At 35.4% G+C, this 12,875-nt stretch overlaps 1 protein-coding gene across 1 annotated transcript in view; it reads left to right on the forward strand.

The window, feature by feature from the left end:
- HOMER1 (homer scaffold protein 1) overlaps positions 1 to 12,875 on the forward strand; it is an 89,589-nt gene that overhangs the window by 33,914 nt on the left and 42,800 nt on the right. Inside the window, exons 4-5 of the mRNA XM_064735305.1 lie at positions 1,602 to 1,694; positions 7,761 to 7,903. Of these exons, the coding sequence (XP_064591375.1) occupies positions 1,602 to 1,694; positions 7,761 to 7,903 (236 nt within the window). The remainder of the gene's footprint in view (positions 1 to 1,601; positions 1,695 to 7,760; positions 7,904 to 12,875) is intronic.

The following is a 12,875-nucleotide window of genomic DNA, read 5'->3' on the forward strand; positions in this document are numbered from 1 at the left end:
TACCATGAGACTCATCTTTGTTATTCAGGAATTTTATCAAGAGATAGCTATTATTTATCACCTGACTGTCTCAAAGAATTCTAGAAAATTTGTGAAAGTCTCCACCAAATGGGGCTTTTTGGCTCATTCTTAGAATGCTGTCTATTGATCTATGATTTTTTTAAAAATATTTCTGTGGCTGTCATAATTACTGGCTTTGTCTTCAGACATTTATTCCAAACCTCAGAATCATATTTGCCGTTTAATAATTCTCTGGTCTTAAGAGTGATTTAAATAATAGGTTACCCACGAGATTTTGAGGTTTAGATGCAAGTCTTAAAAAAGTATCATCTGATTCTGGTGTCCTGTTTCATCATCTGTTTCCAATTTCATAATCTGTTCTGAGACTGTTTTTGATGCTGGGTTAAACTTTCAGGAAAAATAAGCTTTCAAATAATATAACAAATGAAATACAGGATCCAAGTAGAGAGAAATTAAAGTCCTCAGATACTAGTAGCCTGCCAGAAAAAGGTTTAAAGACACTAAGGTTTTTAGGTCTTGTGTAGTAAGTGAAGTTCTGACTGAAAATAATTGGTGAGGTTGTGCCACACAAAAGGCAGTCTTTGTACCTTGCATATACATGGAGTGCAAAACAATTTCATATGCTCCTGCCAAAGAGATTTAGAGGCTGCTGGAGAAGCTTCTGATATGTTTGCAGAATCATTTCACTCTTAAGCTGATCATATTAAGATAATAGTCTGTATAAAAGAAATAGGACACAAAACCAAATTTGTGGCCACTCTAGCAATTAGTGTAGTGGCAAGGTGAGAACTGTGAAGCCAGTTTTTTTCCAGCCGGAGAAACCAGGCCCTATTCTTAACAAATGAATTTAATCTTTCAGGTTTAAGAGGGCATATATTTCTAAATTGCTGCTTTATCTATTTTCTGGAAGAGATGCCTTAGCATAGGAATAAAGCCTATTATGGCAGCTCCATATGCAATTTCATGATTTAGTGTTCAGTATAGGCAGTTCTAATTCAATGAATTTGTTCTTTAACTTGATTGATGTCAATGAACGTTCTAGAGATGAACACAGTATTTCCACTGTTTCTTCTCTAATTACCTATTGAAATTATAAATGCAGTTAAAATTTGTGAAGAAGTCAGTATTGTTTCAGTCATGAAAGAACAAAGTACATTGAAAGCTTTCCTAGCTCATGGTGACTACATTGGGCTTCAGAAGGAGATTATTTGTTGTTTGAGGAGGGTAAAACCAGAATCTGAGAGCAGCTATGCAAGACAGTTTGTCCCTATTATTAGCCATCTCTGAGGTGAGTTTCTTAAAACTACCAGCAACAGATCATGCTTCCTTGCACTGTCATTTTCCTGACATATAAAGAGTGTGTATTAAGATATGTATTAAGATTAAGTGCCTGAAACATATGTCACTGTGTAACTCATTTAAATGAGTATCTAATAAGGAGAAAAATTTTTTAAATTACTGACAAAATTTGACATTGTGAAATGCACAGTACAGCATTCTGTTCTGCATGCAATGTATTATTTCACGCCTACTCTTTCTCTCTTCTCTTTTTTTTATTCTTTAAACATATGTACCTTCAGTTTGCTGAAAAATTTCAGGAGTTCAAAGAAGCTGCGCGAATAGCAAAGGAAAAATCCCATGAAAAGATGGAGCTAACAAGTACACCCTCTCAAGTGAGTCTTATTGCCTGATTGAAGCATCATACTTCTTGCCTGTGCTACTTATTGTTAGTGTTCTTTACATACGTATGTATTAAAAATTAAGGGGGGATTTCTCAGTTACTGTGAATCCTCTCATTGGTCAGCAAGAGTGTCAAGAAGTCTTAAAAATGCATTTTAAGACATTTAACATGTACTGCAAGCAAATCAAAGGGAGTTGTTCATAAAATTGTGTGGGTTTTTTATTCCTTTTCCTTTATTTCTGCTTTCCCAAGAAAATGAATAAACATGATTATGTAAATGAACTATACTAAACACTTTTTGTACTATTTCCTATTGTATCCACAAAACTCCAGGTGGTGCACTGTAAATAACTTTTATAGAACAATCATTACACCAAAAATAAAGGTTGAAACAGTAAACCTTTTTTACTTACTTCCTACTATTTAGTTTTCTCTTGCGAGTTGCTTTGAAGGAAGATGATAGATTCACAGGCTGGTTCTGGAGTTTTGTTACAGTTAGCTGTGATGTATAGTAAGAGTTTGTAAAAGGTATCTCAAAACACTAACTAGTTAATCTAGGCACAGAGAGTCAGTTACTATGTTCACATTTACGTTAGTTATTGCTATAATGAATTATGAATACTTAGAATTTGCTTTGAAAAAAGAAACTTCTTGAGGCTTTTATGCCCCATCTCTCCTGTAATCCTCCTGCCCAAGATTTTTGACTCAGTTAGCTCTTTGTTTTGTTTTAAGCAGTAGTGAAGACAAATACAATTTCTTCTCTTGGAGAATACAATAGCTTTAAAACAACAGCAGAGATTCCTGAGTTGAGTAGACTGAACCTTATTTCTGGGGAGTCTTTTCATTGAATCAGTCTCTTTTCAGTGCTTTTTATTGTAATAGTCTCCTGCTCTTTGATGAAGTAAGGATAGCAGGCAGTTTGCAGTGTGCTGCACAAATAGTTTTATTGCTACCAGAAAGCTACATCTGGTGTCCTACCAAGAGAAGTCAGTGGAAATCAGAACATACAACAGGAACAAGCATCATGTTGTTTTCCCTGTAAGCATTTTGCCCAAATACTAGGCTGGCTTTTGCTGTTAATAGGGAAATGCTTACTCCAATGAAATGGAAGAAAAATAAGGCAGGGATTTCTATAAGTTTACTTTACTGTCTCTGAATTTTTGATAAATTCCACAGAGACAATGGAAGTATGTATTTCAATATTATACACTTATCACAAATACACATTTGACTTTAGAGACAGTGAAGTGCTTCACCCAGGCCTCTAGTTAGTTGATGTTATAGGCAAAAAATTATTATGCTTCTCTTTTGACACATTGATTAGTATTTTGGACTCAGAAGTTAAATCTGACGCTGTCACGTGGAGTGACTTATTACATGGTTTGATCGTAAATTTGAGCTATTCACTCAGAGATAAGATGCTTTTGTCTTGCAACTCATCAGGGTTAAAGCTTTCTCTTAAACTGAGTGAGCTATTAATGCTGTTCATTTTCCTGAACAGAGTTCTTTTTACAGTTGAAACCTAACATTTTATGCTGTAGGCAGTTACAGAAATGTTACTCTGAGTGATTCTATAATGCCTATTGTGGGCTGCAATTTCATTATGGCACACTTAAGCATAATTTCCTATTCAGGCCTTACTTTTCTTCTCGTTGCTTTTCACTGTGTTGTTAAGCTAGTGTATTATTCTGAGTTATTCAGTTAGTGCAAGTGCTGACACGAGCATAGTAGTTTTCACATGCTAGTTCCGTAGAGATAAGGGAATCAAATCAAGAACTTCAGAGTTTAGAACAGATAAGAAGCAATGGCATCATGACAAACTCCAGCAGTTCTGTGGTACTGGGCTCATTCTGTCAGATTTATGGCTGGGAGAAGGATGTGTGCTTGGTACTAGGGAGGAAAGTTGGGACCATAGAGATATTTGAAAGAGCACCTGCTCTCATTTTCATCATCTACTAAAAGGTGGCTGCAAGGCAAACAATTGAATTAATTGCTGTCTTTCTGAATCATGTTCTAGCTCTTCTTCCCCTCTTGCATAGTGATCCATTGCAGAGAATGAGAGTGTAAGAGGAAGGAGATATTTTTAATGGTCAGAAAATGTCTTGCAGGAAACCGGCTTTTTCAGTGGAGCTTTGGTGGCATTGGCAGGAAGGACATTGGGAGGTTTATGAGCTCTGTAATGATAACTCAGATATCTAAAAGGATCAGTCCCTCTGCAGTCTTGGACATGCCGATATCTTTCTGTGTTAAATTAGTAATAAGTAGGAAAATACTGCATATCAAAACTGGAAAATATAAACATCAAACTTAAATAGAATGTTTTATTTCTCTTGGTACAGCTTTAAAAAATGTCCTTATTATTCATCAGTTACTGCAAGTACTGGATATGGTACATTTCCCACCCTCCCTGCTGCAGAATTCTGAAAGAGTAAAAGTACACTTTTCTGCCTCAGTATGCCCTTACAGATTGAGTCTTTACGAAATATCTCTACAACCAATGTAACAAAACACTGTACAAGACATTTGCTGTTCACTATTGTTTGATGCAAGCCTGAAAATATCTCTGCTACGTGTGAGTTTCAATTCTGAATGCCATGCAAAAACTTGGGAAACTGCAGAGAAATAGAAATCAAGAGATAGCAGCAAAAATATCTCAGAAATTTGATATGTATTTGTAGTTCAAATATTTAGCAGAATCTAGCCATTTAAAATTTCAGAGCAATTTTGCCTTAAGTCCACTGAAATTAGGTTGATTCTGTCAGGTGTTATGTGCTTTAGCAAAGTGTTGCTCCTAAAAGGACCTCAATGGCCAGAAAGTACAAGTTCCATGCATTTTTTTGATATTTTGTTTCATTTGGAATGGAATATGTTCTTTGGATTTTTTTTAGTGTGTGGGAAACACATGGTAGAAAGAAAACCATACATAGCCTAATTTGCAGTTTCTTTATAGCAGGAGTGTCTTGTCCCCTAAGCAATGCTGGTGCTAGTTTTAAACTCTTCATTCTCCCTATTTCTTTAATACCCTCTGTTCTCCACCTGCCTACCAGCAGGCTTTACTTTAATTTTCCAGAATATCAGATAATAGATAATATCACCATTTACCTTAACTATAAAGAGAGCTTTACTTGTTCAGAGAAAGACAGTGGCCTGGACCACCAAATTAGAAGAGAGGTGCTGCTTTTTTATATGTAAGCCCCATTGAGTACCCTGGGCTTTCTCGAGATTAAGAGTAGTGTATTGTTTCTGTGTCAGAGAACCTGCACTTTAAAGCCATCTGTATGAAGACAGATTCATATAATAGTACACAATTTAGCTATATCTGGTATGTCTGGAGGCTTTGGTCTAGAAAGACGTTGTCTATTTTGGGACTTCTAAGACCACCTATGCGCATAGCTATACCATCTGGTGTCCATTTAACTGAGCCTTAGGTAATAAAAACTTGCAGTCCTCTTACTATGTTTACATAAAACTGAAATACTGGGTCCCCTGCTTTGCCACCTCCTATTTCCCAGATCCGTCTTGTAATACAGGAAATCGTTTTGCTTTTGTTATAAAACTCATGGATCTCGCAGTGGCAAACCACCCATTTCTCAGGTACTAGCTTCCCCATGCACTTAGATCTGGAGTTCGCTGAACTGCATGAAGCGATAGCCTGACAATTGTGTCTACCTACCTGCACCCCTTTCTTTTAATTTAAAGCAACCTTAATTAGATTTAAGTACATAACAAAATAGAGCAGTCTGCAATTGCACCCCATCAGTCTTGAGAGGATTCACCCCAATCAGTTGGCATCTGAACCTCAGTCCTTTTCTTCTAAGGATGACTGTGCTCTGATAGTGTTTTTCTGACCCTAGTCATTTCAGATTAAGACCTTTTTTGGTTTCTGAAATTGTGGGGTGGGTAAATTATTTAAAATCACAGTCTTGTCTGTGATTCTAATAATATCCATTATTATTATGTCTTTTTCTCTGTAGAACTACAAAATTCACTTAGAGCTTGTGAAAAAAGATCCGAGATGTTATATGAATTTTTGCAACAAATACTGCAACAAATGTTTCATACATGTTTGGATGGCAGTAGCTGGTGTACTTATTATCCACTGCCAGCCAGTGCAGAGAAGCACTATGAAGAATAGCTGAGCGAAGAAGGTGTATGGAATCCTTATTGAGATAACAGTATAATACCCAATATCTAAACATACTATATTTGGGGGTTTTTTTGTTCATTATTTTAAAACCACTAACTTCTATTTTTTCTGTCCCTTATTGTTATCACTAAAAGGTGGTTTGATTTGTGCTGTAATGTCTATTTGTTTTACTTTAAGGACTCTTCTGTAAGTGCAGAAAAGATGCAACCCTCACTTCGGTGGGTTTTTTAAAAGATGTTGAAATATAAGATGTCTTTTGATGAATACCCCACTATTATGTTTAATTTAAATACTAAATATCACAATGTCAGGTCCAATTTTGTAAAATCTGGAGTGGATATGTGAAGTTATAATGGTATGCAATAAAAACTTAATTACAGATGCACATCTCACAAAATGTTTCTAATATACTTTTACTTTTCTAATTAATATAAAATGGGAAAATATTATTTGTAAACATTTGTGAAAAATCTTTTCACAAATGTAAGTGGTTTTTTCAATTATATTTGGTGCTTTGTACATAGACAGCTCCATTAGAGCTGTCTGCAAATAAATTACTTATCAGGCAGGGGTAGTTGTGAATGTGTGGAAGCACTGATTAACCTGTACTTTTTGTGGAGAAGAAACACATTAAAAACTGATGTTTCTTTTATTCATGAATTTGCAGGCCATGAACCTTTTGCGATTACATAGACTGAGATGTTTTTCTGCCTTAATTTTTGTTACTCGAATTTCATTCATATTAGAAGTCTATGGAAGTACTTTAATGAAAAAAAAAGCTTAGATGGAAATTGTAATTTTTTTCCTTCTATTGAAATAATTTTTTGCACTCACATTTAAAACATTTTAATAAGTACACTCTGATTTTATGTATCTAGTAGTAGTGTTGCAGGAATTTTATCTTAAAGATACTTCTATATCTTAAAGCTATTCAGATATTTTAAACTGTGGTATGTAAATTTTTATAATACATAATGTAGTTTGAGAAGAAGAAAAAAGTAGAAGAAAACCATTTAGACCCAGAAAGTCTTTCGTTTATTGTCAATGGAAACTATTCTATCCTATTAGATGATGATAATAATAACAATAATAATAGTAGTAGGAGGAGGAGACAAAACCATGCCATTTGTATAGAATATTTTTTTTGCCTCTTTATATTATCAATTCTCTTCTTTTTCATACTTAAAAGTCTATACAAATGTACATGCTGGTGTGATGAAAGGTAATGAAAACCACAGCGGTGCCTTCTGCTGGGAGGCAACCATTAAGTTCTCCAGGTGTTCAATTGCATAGCCATAGCTATGTGTACACCTGGCTGTAGCTGGAGTATCCTACTTCACAGATAACAGCATGACCAGCAAGAGCTAGGCCAGGGTAACATGCCTATGAAAATTTTTGCCTGTACTTCAGTGAACAAGTATTCTTTAGAGATGGCTCATAGGTGAGACTGGAACACACTACAAATGGCCCTCCCACTGTTCACTTTGGTTAATAAACAGCACAAAAGCTGGATTTTGAAACAAATACCAGAATTGTTTGTTTCACTGCATTAGAATGTAAAGTATGAGACAAGAATTCGAAGTGTCAAGGGTCACCCACTGTGTATCAGAGTGAGGGTGGAATGTAATTCCAGGTAAGAGAGAGGTCTGTAGTGAGCGAAAGGTTGGATCTTGCAAAGAATTCATATGCCAGTTGTGTTTTGTGTAAGATAATGTGAATCTTTTGGTAATATATTTTGTATTAAATACAAATGATGAAATGGGACCGTGAGGGATGCTGGAAATCTGAACACCATATTAATACTAACTAAAGTTTGTGTGTTGTTTAAGAATGAATGTTAGTGCTTTTATGTACATAACCTTTCTGGGCAGGTCAGTTTGTAATTTCAATATGTTGTTTTTTTCACTTAAGGAATCAGCTGGAGGGGATATTCAGTCTCCTTTAACTCCAGAGAGCATTAACGGGACAGATGATGAGCGAGCGATGCCAGAAGTGACGCAGAACTCAGAACCAAGGGCTGAACCAACACAGAACGCATTGCCATTTACCCATAGGTACAGATTCCATTCCCACATCCTGATTAAGTGATACCTATCTCCTTCCTTGTTAAAGGGACCTTCTCCCATGTTGTTTGGAGAAACAAAGCAAAACCACCTCTCACCCCAAAAATGGACTCACTTTTGGATTTGTAATACTTCTTCTAATTTAAAAAAAGATATGAGAAATTCTCTTGAAATAAGATGTGGGGGTACATTATAGTTTAATCAGCCCTTGAACACTGGTTAGTGTAGGTGTCCCTTTAACAGGAATCAATATGTCAATGTCTGAGCTCTTAGTAAAATTACCTGCTTCACAGAATATTCCAATTAAATTATTTTTGTACACATTCTTTGAGTGGCTGATGGGACCTTTCATTGACAACCTTTCATTGACAAGTTCTTGGAAGAAAAGGGACTCTTACAGCATTTTTGGATTATGATGTTTAAGGCAGGCTTTAATTGCACAGTTCTCTGACAATTGTAAAATTTTTCAACTTTTTTTCAAAATACAAGAGAAGTGTAGCCCTGCTTCAGGCTGAATTCTTGTTTTTTGCACTAGGAATGCTGTGCTATGTTCTTTGAGAAAGGTAGGACTTTTTATTTAATTATGCAAGTGACGAATTACAAGGGATATATCTTGCCTATTCGAAGTAATTGTAAAGGAGTTGCTCTCAATAAAACACATAATTTATTGGGACCATGGAGAGTAAGTGAAATACTTAATAAAGTTAGAACACATCTAGAAATACTAGATTTATGTTTTAAGCATTGTGTAATTCAGCCTAAGTAGAGTTTAAGAGGTCTTGATCATATTTTGGGGAATATTAATACTTAAGATATGTTATGCAATTCAAAGTGAGCACAAGTGAAACCAAAATTGTGCAGAACATCTCAGTTTTTGTAAGAGAATAATACTGTTAAGCATCTGGGGAAAAAAATTTGCATTTTTCAAATGAGGAAAACCCTCTTACACTATTTTTTTATTTTTATACTGTCACCAGTGCATGTATTATTTTTATACTGTCACCAGTGCATGTATTATATGTTTCAGAAGAAATGGTGCATTGTGAGAATGTTATGTGCATGGTGAAGGAGTATTACAAATGTTGCAGATCTATCAGTGCTCTGTAACAAGTTTGTTTAAACTGTTTGAGCATCAAAACTTTCTATCAATATTTTTGTGAAAAGGCGTTGTGATAAAGCCCACACATGAACAGTGTGGTTTGTTCTTTTAAAAAAATGGTAGTTTGAAGATGTCCCCTCTGGTTCTGCGTATGTAAATATGTTTTCTGGTATGCCAATGTAGTAACTAAGTTTGGTCTCCATTGAGCATTACTGAAGACACTTTTGAAATCCTGTTGTCATTTTTAATGATATAGAGTAGAGTTTACAAAACTTTTACATGCGTTGCATTTTTCTATCTACTTAATGTATGCAGTGTGAGTGCCTAGTTTTAGATTTTTATCCTGTTAGATATCAGTAGCTAGAATTAATCTTCCAACAATAACTCTGCATTTTGAGATTTACTTCTTGTTCATTCTCAAAAGACCAGTGTTTTGTCCTGCTAATGATAGCTTCAAGTTTGTTAATGAACTATTACTGAAGAAAACCCAAGTTTATATACCTCTTTGAAATAAATTAAATTTTTGGAATAGGTAAGAATTTTGTTATAAATAAATTATTATTATTTATTTATTATAAATAAATAAATAAATAAATATGCATGAAACCCATGCACAAAGGAGATGGAAAGCAAAGCCTCCAGGATTGTGTTAAGCCTGGTTAAATGGGCATGTTTTTGTAGAGGGTTTTCATAATAATAACTTAGCAACTAGGTAGATACACCTAGCTGCTTGTGCTGTCTAGAACGGTGCTCTCCGCAGGCAGTCTGCTTGCCCTGACTTACAAGGAAAAAAAAATTAAAACCCTACGTCCCAATTATTGGAGACTCCCTGGGCTTCTCATGTGTCAGGAAAGAACTGTGCTTTCGCTTGTTGCCTGCCTTTTTGATGATGTGGTGTGTGTGTGGCACTCCGTGTGTGATGGAGAAGATGGCTGATCTGAGCCCTTTCCATGTGCACCCTGGTAACTTCTGCTGATCCTGGGCCTTTTCCTTCTGCATTCTACATTTCAGCAAAGGTAAAGTTTAGTCAGCACTTCTGGGTGAGGAAGGTAATGCTGCAAGGGTATTTGAGTGTTGTCTTGTTTGTGACATTTCTTTTCACGGATTTGCCTTTAGTCCAGAAACTGCTGATCAATCTCTAGGTGCTTTTCACAAGAAAAGGCATTGTGGATTTCCCTGCAGTGAGTTTAGCTGTGGGGCATGTGAGAGTCACCCAGGCTGGTTTACACTGCTCTGAAATAACACTACCGTAGCAAGTTCATTTATTCAATAAATGGGAAAGCTCCATTATGCTCTGGCATTAACACCAGATACTTTATTGTGTGAAGAATGAAAAGGTGTAGTCCTCAGTATGTGTTGGAGCACACGGAAGCAGGTGTGGGGAGGCACAGAAGGAGCCCATGCAGTCATGGGGCAAGTGCTGTAGCTTTGTAGGCAGCTAAGATGATGTGAGCAGCTCTGTGTGGCAGTGGTGGCTGGCCTGGTGAGAGCTGTGACTGCCAAGGAGGTTGTCAAGCACAGCAGAGCCAGGTGTGTCTGTGGCAGAGGAGAGGAGGAGTAAAGATTTGAAGGGGGCCACTGTAAAAACAGTGATTCAAGTAAGGGGTTTCAGGTTCTTATATGAATTGGAGGTCTGACAGGAGTGGAAAAGATCAGCAATTACAGGTGTGAAGGTCATGCTTTAGTTTATATCCTACTGCTTGTCATTTTCATCTGCACATCTGAAAAATGTTCAGTTGGATTTTGTTATAACATGTCTTTTCTGGCCAGATATGTTTTCTTCTGCCTTGTACGTCTTAGGATAAGTAGCTGAGATCTTTTATTTCAGCTGCATGAGTATGGACTACTTTTGTATATATAGTTATTTTCTGACCCCAAAAATCAGCATTACTCGAGTCACCAGAGTTTTACTAGAACTCAAATGTCTTATTTTTTCAGTAAATATTTGTAAGAATTGAAATTGACGCTCTCCAGAATATGTCTAAAATTCCATTAATTCCCCTTGAGCATTACAGTGCTGTAGTCTAGTTGCTTCAATTTAATTCCCATCTGGAAAGCCCTAATGCTCTTCGCAAGCAGTGTAATTCAGATCAACTGCTTGAGAGATAAGTGTACTAAACAGTTACAAGTCGTGCACCAAAGATAAACTCATGTAATTAAATATCTTGCCTTTTTTAAGCTATGTATGATGGTTAATTTTGAACAATGAAGTAATATTACTATGAACTCCCACATCCTATAATATTCTACACACTGAGCACTGCTGTCATGAGTAAATGTTGCCAGAACAAATGAGGTAAATTCTAGCTTAAGGAATGGCATCAGAATTTTTAAAAGTCTTGTCCATGACATTTATCAGTCCTTTTCTGAACAGTAGCTAGTCCAAGAAGACTTTTTTCTATCAAAATCTAGGTAATCAAATCTAACATTTAAATCAAGACTAAAAAATGTACATATTTTTGTTCCATGTACATATTTTCTATTTTCGTTCAAGATACATATTTCTAAAGTAAAATTTAGTTTCCTCCGATATATTTCCTGTTTAAAAATATTTTCCACATTCTTCAAGATCTGATTTTTTGATCTTTTTCTCCAACTGAAAACTGTTGATTATAAAGTGGAGTTTGGAGAGAAAAAAGGTTGCTAAAAAATTTTGACCTTTACAGATGTGACTGACTTTTAAAAGCTTTCACATGACCAGCAATTGTCTACTATGCACCATGAGTATTAAACTTTTATTACAACTATTCAGTTTTAATATCTGAATTATATTTTAAGGATGAATAGTGTATTTGGTGAACTTTTGCCAGTGCTGCTTTTTGATAACTGTTGAATTTGCTCTTTCACTCTTGAAGAGAATACATTTGCTTATAACAAGCTTTATTCCATTTTTGACACCTTAAGAAGCTGATAAAACACATTTTCAGAAAGGAAATATAAGAGGATTCTTCTGGGACAAACTTCGAAACTTTTCAATTTCCTGTCGACCATGACTTGTACCTGTTACTTCATTTTATTTTGTAACACGTGAACTTGGAATTTCTATTGCATAATGTTTTAATCAGAATATATAATGTGTGTGTTTGTTGCTTGTTCGTTAAAACTCATATTTTTGTATTCAAGTTTTTAATAGGGAATTTTGACTCATTGCCGTAGTGAAAATGGACTTAATTCGAATGATGCTTATATCTTAGATATGTTATTGTCTAGCTAGGTTACCATTTAATAATGCTGCATGTAAATCCAATGCTGTACAACAAAGAAAAACCAAAAAGTCTTGCTGCTAGGTCATGCTCTTTCTCTGAGTTTTCATTAAAAATTGTGTATAGAAATCTTTTCAGTAGATTTTTTCACTGTGTGTATTGAAACTACTCACTTCTACAAGCTTAAATATTGTAGTTGTGTTATAGTACAGGTACTTTGTGAATCAGGCAGAACTGCTAACTTAGCTTTAAAGAAAATCTTTGAGTTAATAATTATTGGGGTATTTTGTAATTTGAATTTAAACTCAAATCCTAGTATTTAGATTTTATTATAGAGTTATGCTTCCTTATCAGGTAGTCCAGGGGCGCATATTGCTTTTTTAAAAATACTTGGGTTTGAATGCTGTTTAACGTGATCAGAGGATTATTTATTGTTGTGAGGATGCTCACAAGCTCTCTAATCAAAGCTCCTGCTTAAAGAACAGCTATGAGATGAGATCAAGCTGCTCTAAACTTTATCCACCTGGGTTTTGGAAGCTTTTTGGAATGGAAAAGGGTAAATCAGGCATTTTTGAAAGGTTTCTGTATAACATAAAAGGCAGCAACTTCTTCACATTGCACATTCACTATAGTGAACTGTAACATTTTAGGGCACACTAGA

This window comes from Zonotrichia leucophrys, chromosome Z, assembly GCF_028769735.1.
Source record: "Zonotrichia leucophrys gambelii isolate GWCS_2022_RI chromosome Z, RI_Zleu_2.0, whole genome shotgun sequence".
Classification (NCBI taxonomy): Eukaryota; Metazoa; Chordata; class Aves; order Passeriformes; family Passerellidae; genus Zonotrichia; species Zonotrichia leucophrys.